Source organism: Ammospiza nelsoni, chromosome 2 (genome assembly GCF_027579445.1).
Source record: "Ammospiza nelsoni isolate bAmmNel1 chromosome 2, bAmmNel1.pri, whole genome shotgun sequence".
Taxonomy (NCBI): domain Eukaryota; kingdom Metazoa; phylum Chordata; class Aves; order Passeriformes; family Passerellidae; genus Ammospiza; species Ammospiza nelsoni.
In genome coordinates this window covers 86,987,343-87,011,462 of record NC_080634.1, presented here as the reverse complement: position 1 = coordinate 87,011,462, position 24,120 = coordinate 86,987,343, and the positions used below count along the sequence as shown (strand labels likewise).

The 24,120-nt window shown below is 38.1% G+C and overlaps 1 protein-coding gene across 1 annotated transcript in view; it reads right to left on the bottom strand.

Annotated features, from left to right (window-relative positions):
• Positions 1-1,034: 1,034 nt before the first annotated feature.
• Positions 1,035-24,120, bottom strand: part of OCA2 (OCA2 melanosomal transmembrane protein) — a 186,344-nt gene continuing 163,258 nt past the window's right edge. The window contains exon 25 of the mRNA XM_059465987.1: positions 1,035-1,590. Coding sequence (XP_059321970.1) covers positions 1,503-1,590 — 88 coding nt within the window. The 3' untranslated portion in view covers positions 1,035-1,502. The remainder of the gene's footprint in view (positions 1,591-24,120) is intronic.

Genomic DNA, 24,120 nt, shown 5'->3' with positions numbered 1-24,120 from the left:
GCTGGTTCTGGGAGAAGATCTTCTGTTCTACAGGTGGTCACTGTTAGCACAGCCTTGGGGTTTCTCAACAGTGTTGCAAAATTCAGCTCCATCACAGGAGTTCTCACTGCTCTGGGGGCCTGAGCATGGGTGGGGATGGATATCTTGGTGAGGGGTCTGGAATCAGTGGAGACAGCTCTTCCCCTCTGGCTCCACGCACACACTCTGCTATCACTGAACCTGCTAGGAGAGGTGGCAGCCCTTGCTTAGAGTGGGCGCTGTGCCCCATTTGCATTGGCCTTTTACCATTTCCCATTTAAAACAGACCTGGTGAGGGATACAACCTATATATGAGTAAAACAGGATGTATGAATTATCTCACATCTCCTCACTTTGGTGGGAGAAATACTGCTTCTTTCTCACTTACCTGGTTACCTCAAGGACTAAGCAGAAGGAAAAGCCACATTTGATCATCTCTACTGGCTTCCTGTAATTCAGCCTCGTCCACCTGGTGGGGTTGCACTCACCAGGTTGCCAATTTTTCTGAATCAGTAAAATACACCCACCATTAATTCGGGCCAAATCCACAAAGATTTTGGAAGATTTGGAATTGAGCTCTTGAGTACCTCACAGGACTTAATACTCATAAAGACAATTTTGACCTGTTGTGGCAGCCAATTATATAAAACTATATAGGTGGTTTAAAACATTATCACCAGAGATAAGGGAATCAAAGCCACAGTATGAGCTCATTCTTCCATGTAGTGTATTAACCTATTAAAATATTCAGAGTACTCCTTCACAAAAGTGAATTAATGATTAAATGGAAGATGTCTGATGCTTTGTCACTATTTATGTTTGTCCTTTTGTAAGAGGAGTGGCATTGGTTTATTTTAAGAAAAAAAAAAAGTAGAGGTAGCATAACATTGTTTAGCAACTTTAAAATGAAAAACAAAGCCTCTGGGCAATACAATCCTGCTTCCAAAATAATAATTCCTTCCACAGCACATTTCCAGGACATGTGTTTATTTTTAATGTAGATAATGATACATCCTTCAAAGTGTACAGATATTCTGCTTAACTTTCAATTATTACAAGTTGAATATTAATTACTTTCATACAAATAGCTAAATATATTGACAAAGAAAAATGAAGCCCTAAAAAGAAATTACTGAACATCTGCTATTGTGAATGAGTTTTTCATCTGTGACTATACTCAGATTGTGTCAATGCAAACTTTCAGGCACAGCATATTCCCTTGAGATGGCTCCTTTTCATCTGCACAGTAATTGCATTCATAATTAAATATATGAATTCTTTTAATTTTGATTGTCTAATCCTCCATATTGTTCATAAAACAAAAGGTTAAGAATGACCATATCTGATGTTTATGCCAACAATCATTTTGATTGATACCATATGTTGGGATTTTACACATCTTTTTCCTTTCATATGTGTTCTTAACATTCTGATATAAGCTAAACATAAGGGAAAGCTTATCTGAGTCTTGAAAATATAAATTACTATGAGTTCCAACCTACTACAACATGAGCAACAAGAAGATAGCACATCCCAATGGTACAGGACACGATCATCATGGGGAAACCTAACCTGGAACAACAATAAAATAAAGCAAAGATTAATAAAGATACTCTAGTTTGCTCTCCAACCAATTTACAAAAAGGATAGTTTGAATTATCCTATACATTCCGAGCGAAAAAGGTGTTTATAGCAATACCAAAAGCAGAGATGTTCTGAGCATATAACAGTATCATATTCAAGCTCACCTTTCTACTTCCAACCTTAGAGATACAAGGTCAAAATTCACATAGTTTCATTGGTTTCAGAACATCTGTTCCAATTTACACTGTCTCAGAATCTTGCATGCTTTGCTCTTTTGGCCTTTTTCAAGTTTTTTCCCATGCACACAACATGCAATTATACAGGTAAAATAACAATTCTTACAAATTATGCAGCATTAGAAATTACTTTCAAGCTGCATCCCTTCAGATTAGGTGTGTGATCCTGGTATGGCACTTTGTAACACAATATTGGATCAAACCCATTAAATTGTTTTCCTGTTGATCTGAGCCACATACAGCTAGCACTCCTCTTTCATACCTCTCACCATGTCTAACAGACTTGAGTATTAACAGACTGCTGGAAATAAACCCCAGGCACTTGTAAAATTCCTAAAACCTTACTGCTCTACCTGAAAAACTATTTTTTTTCACCACAGGAAAAGATTTTCTGACAACACCCAGATTTAATACGTCTATTTAGACTGACAAATACAAAGAGTAGAGACAGTCAAGTGAAAAGGATGTTGTGGAGCTGGCCAAGTCCTGATGGCTAAATCTGCAGGTCTTTCAGATATGTGAAAAAGAACTTTTCTGAAACTCATTTTTGTATGATACCAGGAGTCTGTGAAAAAACACTGCTGTGGTCACACTATTTTATTTCATGTTACAAAATCACAAGTAGAGCTATCATCATGCCACAAATTATACCCTTATACACTTTCTTTTACCAGATTCAGACAAGCGTTTTCATAAAACAGAAAAGCACAGCAATGTTGTCCGAAGTTCAGCATTTTATTAATTCCTTTTCTTGAACTAAGACCAACTTACACATCTGGGCATATTAATTCTCCCTTTTTGCCTTACTTTGCCCTAAGGAAGTTACTTGAGCCTTTTCCCATCTCTCATTACTGACAGAGTAGTAAGAGATGACCATTTTGTAGGGAACAGGAGGACGTTGTTCGTTGTTCTCTGAGCTTGGTTGAATGAGCAGCTCCCTCCCTTAGCAAGCTACAGATAGAAGAGATGTCTTGGGGCATTAAACGTGGCCCCCACTTCCTCAGGCTAGGAAGCCCTTGCATAAAATGAAAACTAAACTTCCCAATTGCTCATTACCATCTGCTTCTACCTGCAGCTGCAACATTACCCTAAACTCATGAGATCCTCATGGGATGTTTCTTCCATTGCTGTTTCTCTGGAAAGCTGACTAGCAGGGGCATAGATGTGACCAGCAGATCAGAAGTGCCTTTAACAGTCACTGGTTTGAGTTTCTGAGAAAGGAATTCCAGCAGCAGTGAAGGTCACTGCAAACACAAAAATAATCAGCCCTAGCCTATAAAGTTTGTAGAATAACTGGGAAATTAATGAACACAAGCACTCTAAAAAATATGTTGGAATTATTTAGGAAAGAGCAAGTTTGTCCATAATGCCAGCTTCATGGTCACTCAACCCAGTATGGAAGTGTGCTCATCTCACACACCTACAGAAATCGATTCAATCCAAGAGAAGAAAGACAGAAAATGTGCAAAGAGGAGACCGTCAGACTGACAGATGATCTCATTTCTGTGTCCTTGACACCCCTCTGAGGAAGCTGGCCTGGATCCTTGTGTACAAGAATTGTCCCTGTGTCCATCACCCAATATTGCCTGCAAGATCTGCCTCAGAAGGACAGTTACCACCATGCCTGGCTCCAGAGGCTTTCTTCATCATCCCTCTAGGGTTATGGACCGGGTGAGCTGGCCTTTCTGCCATTTTGGCATCAGGCATCATTATTGCTCTTCTGGCTCTGAAAGCATTGATGTTAAGTTGCCATTTGGACTTGGGAAAAAAAATGAGATTAGAGAGAAGGGCCAGCTGAGTCCAAGAGGTGAATGGAGAAAAGTACAAAAGATTGCTAGAAAGGATTAGAGAATTGCCACAGCTTTCAAATATTTCCTGAAAAGTCTGAAATGCATTTGAAGGATTTTTTTGGGAAGTGGAAAGGATTTTTTTCTTATGAACATGCATAAATATACTGCCGAGAATTGTTATTTGTTTTCCAATCCAACTGGTCAGATCCTTGCTTTTGAATGACTTGTTTCTTGAAAGGACTGAACACTCTTCAACCACTAAACTATGATCAAGCTGATTATACTGTAAAACAGAAGAGCTAATGCTGCTCCTGGAGCTATTTTAGGAAAAAGATCCCCAAAAAATACATAAATTACTTTCCTGGCTAGCCAGCTGATTTGCAGACCCTTCCCATTCTTCTGTCAGCCAATCTGATCTGTGGCATTGCCTAATCTCACTTAGACAAAAGTGTCCTGATGGGACAAAAAAAAGCAAATCCAGCAATGGCTATAGGAATAAAATAGGTTAGCTAAAGCTCCCTTAGTGTATATATATATATTAGTATTTATATATATATAAAACTCCCTATACATCCTTTAGTATATTTAATGAATGCCCCCTGTGGCTCTATCTCCATGACAGGCTAGTGAGCTGGAGATTGCTGCAGCACTCTTAAGAGCTGCAGCTGCTGTTTGACAGAAAACATAGATCTCTTGACCTCACACTTGGCAAGCAATGAGCTGGCACTGGGAGGATTGGAGACAGAGCAGATCTTAGTCTGTATTAATGCCACCAAACAAACATCCCTGGAGAATGCACAGTAGCTCAGCAATGAATGGCAATATGATGCCTTTGTGAAGACTGGCAAGGGGAAGAAAGCATCCAAAAAGATTCAAGGGCTACTTGACCACTGAAAACAGAGCAAAAGGGTTTGTTCAAACCTGGAGCAGGCACAGGCAAGAAAATGGATTAATTATACAGGGCCACATGCAGGAATTGGGATCACACCCCCACTGTCACAGTGCCAGTCAAATGTGCAGCTGGAGGCAGAAGCAGCCGGCCTGGGGAGGAACCTCATTGCACATAGAGTGGATGCTTGCACAGGACACAATTGCAAAGCTGTTATTCTCATTGCATGGGCAATTACCCCACAACTTGGGGTCTGAATTTCAGGCTCACTGGCCTGAGCACTAATGTAATTGGATCAAATTCAATGTGGAATTTGTGTACCAGAGTGAGAAGAGATAAAGGCAGTAAGTATTAGTTACTGCAGAGTTAATAGAGTCCTTGAGTATCATGGGATCATGCTATTTACACTACCCATTGCTCTTCCCCAAGGTACAAAAAGTTCCTGTCTCAGGCTACATATGACACAACATACAACGAATGTTTTCTTTAGTTATATTAGGTCCAAAAATGCATATTAAATGATGTAAAAATTACTTCCAGCCACTCTTATTTCCAGCATACCTCTTGGAATCAAAAAGGGCCATGTCATTCTTTTGTTCCTCTCCAGGGAAAAGGATCAGTGGAGTTAAGAAATTACCAAAACCTTTTGTGTTCTAAAACTTCAAATTAATAAGAAACACTAATGATCATATTTGCATAAAAATACATTTTTGCATCCTGCACTGCCCTTTCCTTGTCTCTTCCTCTCTGCAGACAGGGATATACACAGAGCCTGCACGGTTCAAAAAGTGCATCTTGGCACTCTGCAGCCAGCTGAGGGAGGGTTTACCACTGCAGAGAGGAAGCAAGGTCAGATACAAGAGAGGGAAGGATGTCAGGACTCAGCAGTCACCCCTTTTTTCCCCTCCTCCCCTTCAGATTAGAGACTTACATGGAAAACTCCTATCTAAATGAAATCGCCCAGTCTAAATATACACAAAAAGCAGATGTTAGCTCAGTGTGAGATAGTGAGAATGTTTCAAGTGAGAGCCCCAGGGACCTGCCTTGGACAAAGTTTTACTTATTAATAACTTCAGTGATCCAGTAATGAAAAGCTTGCAAATTGTCCCAGTATGGGAGAGATGTCAGACTCTGTGGAGAGCAGAATTCAGCAAATCAAAATGAGAATTTAAAATGAACAAAATGAAACTCTGTGGAGGTAAGTGTGAAATATGTATTAGAAGTCAACTGTGGGCATAAAACTCACAAGAGAAGTGAACCTTTTAGCTGGAAATGACCTAGATATTTCTAATTCTGTCTCACTGCAAGATTTCTGGCCCCGTATTTACTTGGAAAAAAAAAACCACTATATGATTATTCTAGGAATAAAATCCATTTTTAATAAGTTTCTATGGAAGTGAATATTACAGTTTTCTTAGGTTATAAGTTTATCCAATATTATTTGCTAAATAATAATAGTGAAGCCTTTGGGGTTAGAATTGAGTTTTCTTGCACAAACTGGTGTCCTACATTACCTTGCAGCTCTATTTTGTGATGCTTCAAGAGCCAGTAGGATCCAGTCTGTATAAGACCCAGGTTCCTTGCCCTGTTCTGCTTGATCCGGGACACAAAATACAAGATGTTCTTGTGCAATAAAACCTTGCCTATATGCACTACCTTCATTGACACCTCATAACTTGCACAGCCTGTGCCTCCTTGGGGAAATCTGTGGAAGGAGCATGTCTCCTAAGAACTGAGGAACCTTCAGTGGATTCTCAGTGGAAAAGCAACAGCAGAAATTGCCCAAGATCAAACCACTGGCAGACTCGTGGTAGACAGGAGTAAGAGTTAAAAAAGAGTTAAAGTTAACTTCTACTTGTATTTGCAATTTAATGCAAAATTTAAATTCAACTGGTAGAGTTTCATCAGGCTTAAAATTTTAGTTTTTTCTCAATTTGTATCAGTTTCATGCCGCAGGTTTTACAGAGGTTATAACTCAGCTTTTGCAGAAACAGACAGGGCCTGGACAGATGGTGGACACTAATTGAACATGAACCATGAGCTTGTCTTTGCAATGAGGAAGGCTAATGGTATCTTGGGATGCATTAAGAAAATATTACCAGCAGGTCAAGAGAGGTGATTCTTTCCCTCTATTCAGCACTGCTGAGGCTACACCTGGAGGGCTGGATCCAGTTTTGGCTTTCCCAGTAAAAGAGACATGGACATAATGGAGAGAGTCCAGTGAAGGGCTACAGTGATTACAGGACTGGAAGATCAATAATACAAGGAAAGGCCTGAGGGCTGGGGCTGTGCAGCCTGGAGAAGAGAAGGCTCAGAGGGGATTTCATCAATGTGTATAAGTTTTTGAGGGGATTGTGTGAAGAGGACAGCACCAGGCTTTCCCCAGTGATGCCCAGGGAAAGGACCAGAGACAGCACAAAATGAAACACAGGAGGTTCTGTCTGAACATCAGGAAATGCTTTGTTTTTTACTGTGTTGGTGACCAAGCACTGACACAGGTTGCCCAGGGAGATTGTGAAGTCTCCATCCTTGGAGGTATTCAAAAGTCATATGGATATGGGCCAGGGAAATAGGATCTAGGTGGTCCTGCTTGAGAGAGACCCCAGAGGTCCCTTCCAACCTCAACCACTCTGTAATTCTCACACTTTTATTTGTTCCTCTCTTATTCAACACAGGATAAGTAGGCGTTATCTGCACACCTGAAGATTGACATCTTATCAGAAAATACTTAATGAAGAACAGAGGACAGATAATTCTTCTCAATCTTGGACAGTCTCTCACTTTCTGCAGTGTTTTGCTCTGGAATTCTGATAAATACAAACTCATTCTTAAAAGAGGATCTAAAAGTCTCTGGAAGCAGCCCCAACAAAGAGACTCAGGTGTGGGCATGCTTAGGATATACAAAAGGTTAATTCTGAACAAAAGGAAAGTTACACATTTTAATGAAATGTCATAATTCAATTTGCAAAGTAATTTTCTTTTCAACAAAAGGATGTAACCACAAGATTCATCCTATGTTTTCTTTCCCTTTCTATCCATGCAGACTACCTTCTGAGTGCCCTATCATTTCAATTGTATCAATTGAATATTCCATCATTGCTAGTCTTTGACATACTGATCCAGCTTATCTGAAAGGAACGTATGGACTTTCCTATCAGCTTAAAGAAAACATATTCAAAATGTTTATCATATACCCCTTCAAATCTAGACACCTGTTGTAGCTCAGAAAACAGGTGGCTAAAATAGCAAGTGATCATTAAGTTAACATTAAATTACTGTGAATTTCATATAGTCTGAAATTACATAAAATTACAGTGTAGTTACCTACTAGTCACCATACATAGGAGTTTCTGTGAAATTTAAAATACAGAACAAAACCTATAATTCTATATTCCTCTGCTTGGTAAATTTTTAACAATTTCTCATTATATTCTATCTGTTTGAATCTATGCCAAGATTTTCCATAGAATTACTGCCTGGAGTAGACTTAAGATAGGTAAAATCAGATGCTGAGTGAGAAAATAGAAAAGTTCTATCTAGAATATTCTCCTAGAGGTGTTTGGCTCTTATAGTTATATGCAGAGTTATATGCAGAACAAGCAACAGGCCTTTCCTTGGCCTTTCAGAATTCTGATTACAGAAAGAAAAATTTCAGACTTTAATTCTGAGAGAATAGTTGTTCTGCCAGCTCCACCTGGCAGTTTCAAATGACTGTTAATACAATATTTGTTGCAGTCTCTTTCTAGGTCTCTGTGGTGCAACTGAGATTAAATACAAGACTGTCAGAATAAGTGACTCTGATACTTATCTGAAGCCTATTCATATATGGTAAGTTAGTAGCCAGTAAGAAAAATCATGAAAAAAATTGGAAAACACATCACTTCTAGTAAAAAAGATACAGTAATTGGCAATTTAAAAATCAGCAAGACAATTGTTAGATGACAAGAGTATCTCATCTTTCTTTTAAAAATAAATCTACTATTCCAATAGAAAAATGTGAAATCTTGCAGACAGCCAGGGAAGAGCACAATCTCAAGTACAGAAAAAGACCTGAACACACAGAACTAGGGGTAATATTTTACTCAGAAAGACCAGCATAATACAGATAAATTTGTCTGTGCGGATCCACCTAGATGCACATAATGCACTTTGGTCAAACAATCCCATTCAATGCTACAGGTTTGGGAAAGAGTGGATGGAAATCTACCCTATGGAAAATCTAGCCTAGTGGCTGGTCAACAGCCACTGAACATGAGCCAAATGGTGTCCAGGTGACCAATGGCACCTTGGCCTGTATCGGAAATCGTGTGGCCAGCAGGACCAGGAGCGTAATTGTGCCCCTGTGCTGATGAGGCCACACCTCAAGTACTGCGTTCAGTTTGGGCCCCTCACTTTCATAAGGAAGACATTGAGGTGCTGGATTTTATCCAGAGAAACAGAACTGGGGAAAGGGCTGGAGCACAAGTCCTGTGAGGAGCGGCTGAGGAAGCTGGGGTTGTCTAGCTTGGAGAAGAGGAGTCTCAGGGGTGACCTTATTGCTCAACTACTACCTGAAAGGAGGTCGTAGCAAGGTGTCAGTTGGTCTCTTCTGGGCAGCCAGTGATAGGGCAAGATGAAACAGCCTCAAGTTTTGCCAGAAAAAGTTTAGGTTGGATGTTCAGAACAATTTCTTCACTGACAGGGTGGCTAGGCATCGGAACAGGCTGCTCAGGGAAGTGTGGAGTCACTATCCCTGGAGGTGGACTCTGCAGTGTTAGAGTAATGGTTGGACTTGATAATGTTCAGGGTCTTTTACAAGCTAAAGGATTCCAAGTTTCTATGACTATTAGGGGAAAGTCTTCTCTATAGACAGACTACTTCATACCCTACTAAATAAGTGCAACATGCCATGATAAACCGTGGCATTCAAGATAATCTGTTAGTGCTTTTTGTGACTTCATGTCACCCGTGGATCTATCATCACATATTAGCAATGTGTTTGCTCTCCACATCTTTTAGGCAGACCCCAAAACAAATTTTATCCTCAATTTGCGGCTTCTGGTTATGAAATCTTCATGCCATTCTAAAGTCTAGGAAATGCAAATGTATGTAATTGGTTCAGCTTCTTGGGAAAGCTATACTTATTTGTCTTCCACACATCTGGGTAATGAGGTGTGGTTGTGAGTCCGAGCTTAAGAAGATTAAAATCATCATGGCCAGCTAGAAGAGAAAATCAACGAAGTACATCTTATCTGACAGCACTTGTTCTCATTAATTGTTTGAAATGGGTTTTGCAATATTTGCAGTTACAGTTTCTGTATTTTATGAAACACTTAACATATTGTAAACTCACTTCTGACAATTATATGCTTTTCTGCCTTGCCAAAAGCAAATTCAAGGCTTAAGGACATTTTTCTTAAAATACCTTTTTATAGCTCAAATCTCCCTGCTATAGAAATGTCACATGAAATAAAACATTTTGCATGTTTTTAAAACAAACTGTATCTACCCATTTTTTTAGACTACAATGCATTTGTATATGGTTTAAACAAATAAAAGATAATGGGTATGGCAGAAATTTACTGTGATTTATTTTAGTCCCAAAATGGTTCAAATTAAATAACCTTTACTAACTCTTTATTATCTTGATTTTTCTTAGCAAGGATTCAGAAGAGGAAGTTGCTGGAATGTTATTTCCATTAATGTCCTTAATTCCAACTCTCACAAATGGTATCTTGGGGCACTTTTCTTAGGTTTTATTTTCTTCCAAATGGACTCTTTTATTTTGGTTAAAGCACAAGATAAAAGGAAATTACATTTTATGGTAGAGATTAATCAGCCCATTCTTTAATAATTTCATCAGAGCACACTCAACTATTTTTAAAACCCTAGACTTTGTTAAAAAGCCAGATGTTGCATAAAAAGGAATATGTTCCACCCTGTTCCCCTCTTTTTCTCTCCACTCTGTGATTCCCACAATGCCACACAATGTAATGATAGAGAACTCGTGTACAGAAGTTCACCAGGACAAAGGAGCAATGTAATTGCATTTTGAATTAAGAAGTAAAAGGATGTTTCCTGTGCACTAATGATTATTTTTCATTATGAATTCAGCAGCTGCCTCCTGATAAAAGTCTGTTAATGATGTAAGGCCAGTAAACTTTCCACCACAAGTCCTATGCTACAGGCTGTGCAGCCTAAGAGAAAGCAGAGAGTGGAGATTTTCATTCCAGCAGGGTGCACTTGGAGGTTTCCCTCCCACCCACCATGAAATGTTAACCAAAGGTGAATGAGGGGGCAGATGGAGCCTCACAAGCCCTCACTGCCATCATGGTGCACTGCAGTGTACAGGCCTTTCTGCCCCAGAGGAGCCACAGATTTGAGCTCTTATCTGCTCTTTACAGGGAAACTTTTATAAATAGGTCTAATTTTAAGTGCACTAGCAAACTAAGGTTAAATTAAATTAATCCTATTGTAAGAGCATCTATTCTACAGCATGTTAAAGCTCCCATATAAAAAGCATTAGAAAAATAAATAATATATAAATATACCCTCTGGATTGCCACAGATGTATTTACCAACATTTTTAACAAGATGAAAGAAAGTCATAGAATCATAGAATGGTCTGGGTTGGAAGGGACTGTAAAAATCATCTAGTTCCAACTCCCCTGCACTGGGTGGGGATAACACCTCACTAGACCAGGTTCCTCAGAGCTCCCTCCAGCCCAGCTTTAAGCACTTCCAGGGATGGGATATCCACAGCCTCTCTGGGCAATCTGTTCCAATGTCTCACCATCGTCACAGTAAAGATGTTTCTAATATCTAATCTAAGCCTGCTTTCTGTTTGGAGCCTTTATGGTCTTGTAAATAGTCTCTCTCCACCTTTCTCATAGGCTCCCTTCAGGTACTGAAAGGCCACAACAAGGTCACCCCATGGAGACCTAACAGATGGAGAAGATGGAAAAAGTGTAATGTGGGAAAGTACCACCAGCAGGATGATTAAACATGGGCTTAGCTACACGAGCAGTTCACAGCTATTGTAATCAATCAGGCAGAAGTGTCACAGTAATTGTTACAGATGGCCGACTTAGGCCTTAAGGCACTTCCAACAGATAGGGCAGAGCTTGAGAAAGTCCAGTTCTCAATTCCTTAAAACGTACTACGTTTTCAGAAATTATCTGAGAAAGACACATTAGTCCTGGTGCTGTCATCTAACCCACATTATTGTGAGTGTTACTCAGGCTTGTGTTGGGAATAGGAACTAGAGTGTCTGAAATGAGGGAAAAGCAGAAATAAAAGTACTGGATTTTTTTTTTTTAATTATGAAGATAGTATTTATCTTTTCAACAAGTGAGTGAAAACTAAGATGCTTGCTACACTGACTTTTGCCTCCCTCCTCCCACCTCTGACTCTGCAGTGGAAGAGAAGGAGTTGTACTCCTGTAATGCAAGCATGCAAATGGGCCTACACTTAACTGAGAACAGAACACAGGAGGGCAATAGAAGTTCACTAACTAGTGAGTTATGCAGGAGGTGGCCTGGGTCAGCAATTTACACCCAGGTATCCCAGTCTTCATCCTTTTTCTGTTTTAGTCCTTTGAAGAGCTTGGACAGTCAAACAGTTGATTTAAGTGTAATCAAGTAATTCTGAACTGTTTCTAAGTCCCACCATTGAAACACAAGGTTAACTTTCTAAAATATCAGGATTATTATTTCAGATATGTTTAAGATAATTTCCGTTAACTTACTTCTCTAAATTTGGCCTTTCAGCCTAAGGTTAACAGAGTTTTGAATTTTCTGTCTTAGAAAGAGAGGGTACAGTAACACACTTTAATGCATTTTTACTTAGCATCACGAAAAAATCTGGAACAAGCTAGGTATTAATATCCTTACAGTGCCAGAGATGGAATATGAGTATTTCTTGAGTGGAATATTTAGGGGTTATTTTCTTCTTTGCCTTTAGAAAATCTATTATTTAGATAGTTTCCATAATACTAGAAAAACAATTTATCCATATGATGACATTTATTTTGAACCTCTAATAAGTTTTTCGTTTATTATCATCAAGCAGTAAAGAAAATAACAAATGGCTTAATAACAAACACAGAAAAAGAAGAAAAAAAAAACCCCAACATAAATACTTTTAAAATTGTTTAGTAATATTTAGTAATATATGTCAAACAGTACCACAAAGGAGAAAAAAACAAACACAGAAATCCTCTAGCCCAGCACTCTTTTATAAACCTTCTTAGGAATAATCCTTTCCTTTTTCTTTACTGGTCTTTTTTAAGATATGGAATAAAACTGAAACCTTACAACAAAAAACAAGAAAAAACCAAACAAAGAAAACCACAAACAGACAAAACTCCCCAAGAACCCAAACAAACAGCCCCAAAGAAAGCTCCCCAAACCATCAAAATTTTATTTATTTTTCAGGAGTGAGTTTTGTACCTCCTCTCCTAAAAGCAGTTCTTAGTCACTATCAATTTAAAACCACTCTCATTACCTAACCACTATTGCTTTAGCCTATTGAGCTGCTATTTTTCTGTTTAAAACTTTGGACCAGCCCTATTTAAGTAACCTTCATTGCAGCTGAAAAACTGAAAGTAATGATCAGGAAGTTAGAATTCAAATGTTTTACTAGTGATGTTTACATTAATGCAGTTACACACCTGAGTGTAAATATAATCAGGAAGATAATTTTTTTAAGTTATCAAAATTCACTGCTAAGTTCAAGCAGCAAAAAAGCAAGGAATACAGTAAATACTACCACATCCTTTGTGTGAAAAATAGTGTCTGGTTTACACAAGAAAATAAAAATCTATTTCCTCTTCCATAAAAAGCGCTATTTCCTTTGAGCTGCTCTAAATTCAAATGCATTATAGTGAAAAGAATGTAAACAGTAAACCCTCCTTTCTTCTGATTGTGCTGGGAGACACCAGCATAGTCTACTTAACACATTATCTAGTAATAGGGAAAATAATTTTGCTAGTTCTATTAAAAATATCAAATTATTTGAGAAAATTAAATGCCTGGAAAATTATATTATGATGTGACTCCAAATGCCTGTATGATACTTTGGCAGGAAATCATAAACCATTGGATAAAGCAAACTCTAGCTGCAGAAAAAAAAATTATTTTCTCATAAGACGATATATTAATCAGTGTATAAATGGCAAATATATATAAGTTTCATACTGACAATGTTCTCTAAGTTTCCCAGATTTCATATCTCTTTCTTTCATCTAAGTTATCTTTTTGTTTGGATCTCTTGCAAATTGTTCTGCAAAACGGTGTTTGGAGATACAGAATTTCTCCAAGCAAGTATTCTCCAGCCAGCACTGAATAATTCTGGTAATTGCAAAAATACCCTATTTAATTAGAAAATAATTTTCTAATTTCAACAATGTTTGAATAACACTCTTCTTCAGCAACTATAGTGACTGTCTAATCAAATTGAGCATGTTGTAATTAACTAAAATTTTGGCATTTGATGAATCAGAATGAAGCTGAAAAATGTAGGAATTTTTGGGGGGGAAAAAAAGCAATTTATATCAGAATATAAGATATTACCTATTTGAGAATTTAAATATGTATTACTCAATACAAAAATACTGTGTGTGTACTTTATAAAATCTCCCAGGTGACACAGAAACAGAAACTAAGTTAAGGCAGTTTGGCTTTTTTTCTCTCCAAATCAAATAACAAAAATCATGGAAATGAGCAAGCACTTCACTTATTCTTCTCTTCTTAGAATCACCTCTGGTTGCCTGGACTTGTTCCCTTCTCAAGCTCCCTTTCCTCCCTGCTCCCACCAACTCATTCATCCACAGCTTTGGACACACCATTTGTGGGACAGGACTATCTTCTCTTATTTCTTTAGGAGCTCAAGCCCTGCTCCTCAGCACACAACTAACTCATACTCTGAAGTGAATGACCTTCCAAGAGCTGTTTCTCTCCAGAGACTACAATGAGAGCCAAGTATGGAAATAAAGATATCAACGCTGTAGAATGGAAAAGTGAGGTAAGATGAATCTTGCCTTTACTGACAAGCAGCTCCATCAACATCAGAAAATAATGAAGCCTTATTTCCTATCTATTTGTGTCTTAAGTTTGATTGACTTTCTGTCTAGGTAGAAATCTTTCTTCTGTAACATATAATGATGCAAACCTACATGGATTTTTTTCAGTGTGTAAAGAAGTGTGGCCTCAGACTGCTCTTTCCCTCAGTGAGAATATAAATAGGGTTTCTTCCCTCTTCCCAGCCACTAACTTTGATGAGATTTCAGGGGTTTTAATTATAGTTGAGAAATAAAGCCTCCTATCCCCATCATTCTCTCCCCTGCCAAAAGTGTTTGAAGTTGATAAGCACATTCAGAAGTTATTAGGTGGAAAACACAGTGACACATTCACAGCAATACAATTGTAGGAAAAGTTGGGCTTTGATGGAAAGAAAGGAACAAAAATCTTTTCAAAGGCTTTTTATTTTTCTGAAACATATTTGCTACAAGGTGAAAACTTGATATGAATCAAGAAGGATTAGAGCAAGGGACCTAGCTTAGCATGTGCTTCCATTACATAGTTCTAGTCTCCAATTTAATCAGAGTGCTGATAGACATGGGAAGGTAACAGGGAAGAGAAAGAAATGTGAAGTTAAAGTTTGGCATACATTTTGAAATTTCATGTAATTCCTAAGGAAGTGTTAAGTTATATAGGAAGACTAAAATTCTGTTATTAAAAAAAAAGAAAAAATATTATTACAATTTAATTTTAAATTACAATAAGATTTGATTAGTGCACTGCTGTTGATACCATCACAGCATATACTTCTGACCTTAACAGGAAGTAGAAAAGTGAAGTTCCATTTACTGAAATAGTTTTAAAAGCTGTAAGACTTAATGAATAATCTCTAACAAAGCTCAAAGGCTTTAAGATTTTAATCTGTTTACAACTCAGAGGTATACCTATCAAACATGAAAACATTACTAGAGTAGGGAATAATATATAATTATGGCTCAAAGCAATAATACTTCTGCATGCAATTTTCATTCTGAACAGTTACATATTCTGAATACTGTTCAGAAGTCTCACAAAGCCAAAAATTAATATTCCATCAGTGTACCTTAAACTTGAAAACTCCAATTATTCTTATGATGAAGAATATCTGCCAAAATGTAAAGAACAAGTGAACTATTTGCATGCATTGGTTGAAATTGTTAAGGACTAAAAGTGTATTTGAAGACTTTTTGCAAAGGCAAATACATTATTAAGTTTGCACAAAATATACCGTGCCTTGGTAGTTACAATGGAAATAACTTGCATGAATGTCCCTGTAGTAATTTATTTAATGATAAGCTTTAGCACATATTTAGTGTTTCAAAATCTTCCATGCATTGACATACTAATAGCTAGCACTTCAGAATATACACTGACTAAATATACTTTGTGCCAGAAGAATATAGTCAGATTTGTAGTACAATATTGAAAACCTGGGATAATCTTAGTAATCATTTAACTGAGGAGATATTTATTCTGAAGTTTGAATAGAATAATGAGACACCACCGATGGCCATGCAAACATGAGAAGTGGCTGAATACTTAACCAACAGCTTTTTGAATGTCAGTATACCAGATACAAATCTTCTTTTCCCTGGTATGCATGTGCATGCATTTCTGGCAGAGAAAGGAAATTAGTTCATGCTGTAAGTCAAAAATCTCTGTGGGGCCAATAAGAAGGATGTACATTACTTTCTGCCTATTTCTCCTTGTAAAGAGCATTAATCTTGTGCAATATTCACAGCATCTGGTGGCATCGGCTCCACAATCTAATGCAGACCATGCAGTTTTCCTCTATGTTAGTGTATATATATCAAAAAGGTTTTTCCTCAGTAAGCTGTAATGTAAACTACTACAACCAAGAGGAGATTTCATTTCAAGCCTCAGCTTGGTCCCCTTTTTTTTTTCTTCTAACAATGACAGAAACTTTAGAAATACTTGATAATAATAGAACATTTCATTTTATTGCCAACAAAATCACTCTCACTGGAGTCTCTTCCACTGACCTCTGAAGTGAAGGTAGAAGCAATGTTCCTTTCTCTTCCTCCCAGCAAGCCACTGGTTTTGACACATCTGCCTGTACTATTCTTGGCCTTGGAGGCCTCTTCTTCCAGCTCTCCACTGATCTCTTTTCACATCTATGTCACTGTACCCTCTTGCCAAAGAGATGCTCTTCTTGACCCTCTTCTCCCACTTCTCTTGCTTCTCACTCCAGATAATTTCACCACAGACTACATGCAATTCAGCAAAGTCTCCTGTCCTGACAATTCACTGATCTTGCTCTCTCCAATTAATCTAACCTGTCTCTCTTCAAATCAAAGTTCAGTCCATTCCTCTGCCAGGTCTTTACTGATGTCTAGCAGTTTACTCTACATGCCAGCCAGCTCCATTCTCTTTGTTTTTTACCCCTGCAAATCTTTCCATTAATATCCTTTTCTCATAGCACTATCACTGTACTCCTTATCCTCACATATAATTTTAGTCCATTTGGATTCACATTTCAAGTTACTTCTAAAGGTCTTACAGATTAGTTCTGCTTAATTGTTTCTTCCTGACTATTCACATAATTAAAATGCTAATTTATGGCTCTCCTAGACCAGTTTCTCAATGTTGTTTTCTTTGACTGCAAGAAATACCAAAGATTATCTTCCAGCTCCAAAAGTTTGGTCATTGCAGGACACTCTTTGAATCCCTTCACCAGTTCTCTTCTTACAAAAGCACAAGCATTGTCAGCTTACACAGACTAGTACTCCACTGTTTAGTGAAGGTGCAATGTTTCCAGCTGCCTCCTGGTGTTAGCCCTCATCACCATTTGTTATATTTCAAGTTAGTAGCTTACTCCCAAAAAGCTTCCTAGCACTGATAAGCACGTCCCAATCTGCCTGTAAAGTCACCCTGTCAGTATTCTTCCACTTTGTTTTGCCCCAGCACAACTGACGGTACCAGACATCTAGGCAGTTCAGTACTATATTTTTTTGCATTTCTCTCTCTACTAGACTAACATCACTGAACTTGGGGTGTCCACAGCCGAGTGTCGTGGGGTGACAGCCTTTATCCCAATATCGTGTGTTGTGTCTGGCAGCTGTGCCTTTTCTCTCTTCCCCCCCCCCCCCCGCGGCCGTCTTGCCGCGGCGGGGTGGGGAAGAGAGGAGGGAGGGTTTGACCAGGCCTCTTTGGCTTTTTGCTTTTGCTGCTTGGCTTGGCTAGCTGCTTTGCTTGCTTGCTTTCTGCTTTTTGCGCTGTTTTTTTTCTTTTCTCTTGTTCCCTCTTTCTTACCCTCCCCTGAAGATACTGGACCGGCTCCGGACCTGACCTGAGAGCTCCAGGACACCCGAAGCTTGCAAAGAAGAGCGGCGCCCTCTCAACACAGTCTGTTTTGGTTTTCTTTTCTTTTCTTGTGTTGGGGAGTGTTCTTTTGTTACTTGTAAATAAATAGGTTTTGTTTTCCACTTTGCTCCTCCGAGAAATTCCTTCCCGAACCCAGTATTGGGGGAGGGGTGGTTGGAGGTTTGTTTTGTTTTGGGGGGCTCCCTTTTGGAGATTTCCCCTAATTTGTCCTAAACCAGGACACCAAGGCACTCTGAACTGGGCAGCAATCTTGCAGCTAGCAGAAAGAGATATGCACATATACACACATGAGCACTGAGGTCCCTATCTATCTTCAGATCAACTCAGACATTTTTTCCCCCAGAAGTCAGTAAGTCATCTAATAAAAGAAATTACTTCTTTCTACAAACCTTGTAGCTGATATGGCCTTTAAACATGCAGCAACACCTCTCTTCTCCAAAGAGAACAAGCACAGGATGACAATGGAGTTCTCACACATACAGACACAAATCACAAAAGGTCAATTATTCCTGACTGAAGGGAAGCCACCTACAGTGCCAGGTAGAACTGGTTTCAAAGCAAAATAAAGAGAGCAAAAAAGATTTCCAGATATCTAATATATGTGAAACACTATATGTATGGTTAAAATGCAAAGGAGGTAAGAGAAGCTATAAAAAGAGCTACAGCTGGGTATGAACAATAGCAAATGAAGAACAGAAAGGAAACAGCTCCAACACATTGACCCCGTTTCTGGTCAATGACACGACATATCTGTACCAGATTCTTGCTCACTTTTCTTAGAGAAAATGTTTTTCTGTTTGCCATTCATAGATATTTTCTTGCAAATCTCCATTACCATTATCATTACCATTTGCAGTGTATCATCTTTTACTATAAAACGACAGTGCTTTAGGAGTGGTACTCCCCAGTTCAGTGCCCTCACTGAAACTTTCCACACCACAGGCCACTCATCTTTTCCCCACCACAGGACGTATAGGGCAGGTTAAACACCTCACCTCAGTAGCCTAAATTAGCCTTTGCTTTTTATTCACCACTGCTGAACAATCTTATGCCCAGACTACACGTTGGTTGGACAGGTATCTGGTTTTTGATCAGTACTTTACTCTGCCTTGTCTTTTTGACTGTGCTGGACATTGGCAAGAACTTGTGTCTGTGGCATCAGCAAGTGCTAAACTCAGGACAACTGACCCAGGTGGGGTAGGCAATTTGAGTTGAGAACATGCACATTAATGCCATCCTCATGGATGGAAACTATCTGCACAGTAACTGTGCCTTGTGCTAGCATGGCATAAACCAGAAGCACAGTATATTTCCAAATGAAGTTCTTACCAGAAGATACTGGACTCAAGAACTGAATAAGTATCAAAAGAACAATAAAAAATTTGCAGAAAATATTCTGCAATACTGAAAGATTTTGCCTTAACTGTTCCAGTTTACAATCCTGGCAATCAAGAGCAATTCAGCTACTTAACATTGCGCTAGCCTCAGGAACTGGTAGATAGCTCCTACAGCCTGGGGATATGCCCTTTTACATGAATTTATACACCTGCAACTTATGTGGTAATGTATGTTTCTGTGAATCCAATTTAAATTGAACAAGCATTGAAAGGAAAAAACAAAAAAGGTAGTATCAGCAAAAAACAGATGCAAATATTGCTAGATTAACCTGGTCATTTTGGTCCCAAAGCTAAACAAAAGGGCCAAGAGCCATTTGCTGTTCTATTAGCAGCCTTGTAAAAACCTCAGCAAGGCACAGCTCCATCTGGCAGAAGACATTATTTTGCATTAGAATTCAGGTATTACCTCCTGGCTTACACCATGCTGAGCCATCTCACAAGCTCTGTACATAATCCAACAGTGCCTACAGTAATGCTCTGAATGTTTGCAGTACGAAAAAAAATGTGTCCTTTCACAGGAAGAGATAAAACAAATGTACAAGACATTCTGGAAATATCATTAAAAGGCATAGGAAAGATTTTCCCTTGTTCAACAGTATAGTTAGAAGGACTCATATTTTCTGCATAAATGCCATCCTTTAAATAAGCATGAGCAATATCAGAGTTTATCAAAAGGGCATGGTCTGTTTAAATAGATTGACAGAGTTAAACCTGGAGGTTCTTATGTTGATTTATCAATTTTTTATAGTTAAATCCTGCCTTTCCTCCACTATGAGTTTGGATAAAGATGCCAAAAGCAGAGGCTGTCTCTTTGTAAAAAATCACCTTTCTATGGCAGCAACATTGAAAGATAAGCCAGACCAGTATATTCTCTCCCAGTGTCACCACATCCAGGTGCCCCCACTATTACCTAATACTTACTTGCAAGCCTGTCTCATTCATCACTCACCTCTAGAGTAAAAAACAACCTTTTCAAACTTGGATATTTTGATTCCTCTTTATGCAAGGATGTCTTCATTTTCAACTCTACATGTCAGGAATTTTCATGTGCTTACTGTGAAGTGTGTGCTCCCTGATCTTTTGTGATACATATATGTGGCCCGTGAATTGCAGGAAGACCAAAGGTTTTGTCATGTATTTTTCTTGGACTGCTAAATTATTTGCATCTTCATATAAATTCACAATTTCTAGGCCAATTCAAGTAAGTATGGGTATGTTAGAAGAGTTAGAAAAATCAGCTGTTCAATGGAAAGCTAGTTCCAATCTCAACCACTTTGTCATTACATTTCCTGAAACAAATGCTAATGAAAAATAAATCCTCTTCTGTACTTATGAAAATACTTTTAAACTATTCATTAATTTCTTGCTAGCAAGATAGCTCTGTTTTATTTCTAGCTAGGGAACTATAAATAAGGACTTTGCTTTTAATTAAATACAATGTTTTAAGAAATGAGGTGCCAAACTGAAATAATAAAACAAAGTTGATATATTAATATATCTCCATTGGATTCTCTAAAGGTATTTCTCCTTCAAAGCTAATAATGTAAACAGAAGTTATTGTCAAAGATTCTAGAAAGAACAGATGTTTTCATTTCAGATTACTATTTTTGTAATCCAAAATAGCTCAGCACCTAGGCTGTAAAACATACTTTGTGAACACTGGTATGTGGAAACATTTCCAGCTGAAGCAAATGTTAAGAGAATTTTTAAAAAACCAAAATTGGCTAAACAGACGAACATCATAAATTACATATGCTAAACCGCAAACTTTAGATTTATTTTAGTAAGATTCAGCACTAGCAATGCGAACCATGGCATACAAGGAAACTACTACTGAGGAAACAAAACGATCCTCTTACTGACTAACAGTTTCCTTTTTCTTTTGGAGCATTTTAGGAGGCTCTTTGAAGAGGTTGCAAAGCTGAAATTATCCTTCAGGAATCATTAGAAAAATGCAGGCTTTATGCAAAACATAAAAAAAAAATATATCTCACCAATGTGGCCAGCACACTGTGTAGGAAATAAAACTTTTAAATCAAATTATTTATATTTTTTGCTCCAGTTTAATGAAGTTCTTAACCCATCTGACTATTTTTTTATTTGAATGCATAAAATCAGAGATATTACTGGACAGCCATGGGATCTGGTTATTTTCTTTGTCTCCTGTTACTTCTGTGCATTGGTATGAATTTGAGGTATGAAGATAAGTGATATCATGTCATCTATATGAATAAGGTCATGAGAACAGAAGATAAGATTTCAAATTTACCTTTGAATTTCAGCAGAGCTTTTATTGAGTGGACTTGCTGATATTTTCAAATTCTTCCAATATGATATTCAGACTATTCTTTCATCAACTTTGAGAATTTATGGAAATATTTCTAGTTATGCTGCGTTTAATAAAAGCAAATTTCATTGTAGTCACAACCTGGCATGGGTCCTGAGATCCTAAACTACCTGTAACGAGTCTCGGCAATGGCAAACATACAGAAAGATCACACTTTACATCACAAAGACCCTGAGAAATAACCAGACAATATTTGATTTTTTATTCTTGCATGAGAAGGTTTTGATAATTTTAATGTTAAAGGTCATTAAATCCCTAACATCTCTGCTGCTGGAATCCATAGCTCTATGCATACAAAGGCAGAAATTGTTCCTTTCTAACACACACATGCTTCTATGAATTCTTTTATTTATTAAAATTATCAGCACATACATAGAAATGAGAATTCTTTCTTATCAAAATAGTGCATCACTTTCAACAGGAATTCAGTTATCCTAACCAAAAAATTTCTCTGGCTTTCAACCAAATATGTTATATAGAAATAGTCATATTTAATGGTGAAATTTGCAAACAGTAGGTTCATGTCTGGGGTGCAACTGACTAGGTGATCTTCATCTAAGGAAAATTATAGACCACTTCTTTAGGAATTGAACATAGGATGTAGGAAACCAGTCACAGAAGTATTAAAAAGGACATTCAGAGTAAAACTTATAAGATTATTTTGAGTCTCATTGAGAATAATTCCTCTGGAACCACAGGCGTCTCCAAGAACCATAAACAAAAACAACTAATCTTGTATTTCTTGTGCAGAAAAAATTGCCCCTAGTCAACAACTTTAAGATTTCCCTTTTGTACATGATCAGAGTTAAAGATCATGTATATCAGCAATGAATTATTCTCACAAACATTATTCTCACAGAATTTGCTGTATGTATCCAGCATGAGCTTTTAATTTTAATAAATAATAAATGACAAGTGCAGAACTTAAAGGTGAATCTGTTATGTGACAACAGAAGTGTCAAAACATATTCAAAATTTTCCCTGGAATGAGAATCTTAAGGTGAAGCAAACATAACTTTTGCTGAATTATTTTCAGCAGACTAAAAGGCTGACAGGTAAAGAATTGTAGTTTGTTAACAAAATAAACTTTACGTCTGAGAATGAAAAAACAAATCGGTGTCCTTCCACTTCTGTCTCCTAAATATACTGGATAAATGAGGCCTGCTTCCTGCACATATATTTTTAATGTAAATTGAAATGTCTGGGCACCTTTCCATGCACAACCTTCACCAAGAAGGTATCAATAAGGCACAGTAGAAGAATCCCTTTCAAATCCCCATATTCCCAGGGAATCAGATCTTGCTCAGCATATGGCTACACTTCACTGTGAACTGCCCTGGACATTCCAGGGTCAGGAGGGAAAGAGTACATGGAGAGGAGAAGGAGGGAAGGAGAGGGAACGATTACGTGGAGAGGGGAAGGAGGGAAGGAGAGGAAGGAGGGAAAGAGAGCCACCCAGACCTACTGAAACCATGGTTCTGTCTCGTCTCACCTCCACTCAGCCTTCCTAAGGACAGAGCCCTTCCCTCTGTCCTCTGCTCCCTAGAGAACCTGGCCCTGCCACCTGACATCAGAAATGCAAAACATCATAACAAGACCACCAAAGGCCCCAAAACAGCATGTGGCTGGCTAAAGAAGGAGGTTGCTGTTTAAAGTCCCTTTCACTAGCCAGATGAACTATAGATTTGAACCTGGCTAGGGCAGATCCTGGTGAAAAGTCCTGACCATTGACCTAGAAGCCACTCAGGAGCTTGGGAAGCTGTGCCTTGTCTCTGCCTTTCTCCTTATTCTCACACATCGGTGTGGGGGAGGAAAAGGTTACATGCCACTGGGCTGGAAATAACAGGGGAAGAGATATGAATAAAGAGACAGTTAAGGACAAGAAAAGAGACTAGAGACCAATGAAGGCAGATAAATGGATTGCAGTGTCTTAAATTTTCAGTGCATATATTATTTTTTCAGTATACAAAATTGCTATTAATATGTTTCTGTCCTAGTTACTGATTATTTCCTCTTTTGTATTTTCCTTTGAAGGATTTTTGCACAATATCAGGGTATGCCTGATGAGAAACTTATTCTGGTATTCAGCTCCAGATTCAGGCACATGTAGATGAGAACTATGTGAAAGAGGCTTTTTTGGTCTAAGTTCCCACAGCAGAAGGTGGAAAATGTAGAGTGTTTAGGCAAGTGAGTACAGGCTTACATACCCACCAGGAGCTTAGATGGGAGCTTAGACAATTATCTCTTATCAAATCAGGTATTGCAATTCAAGCTGAAGCCCATCTTGCTGTATTGAGGATCAAGATATTTTTGTCTGGCCAGAATAAAAATGGCCAGAATGAAAATCATATCAAGATAGTGCATTCATCCACCTTTTTTCTACATTTTTCTGGAATAAAAAATACCAAGAAAATTTAGTGCTTGATTTGGTCAATAACTGAAGATAGCATTAGGGTAGTTTGAAGACTAAATTATCT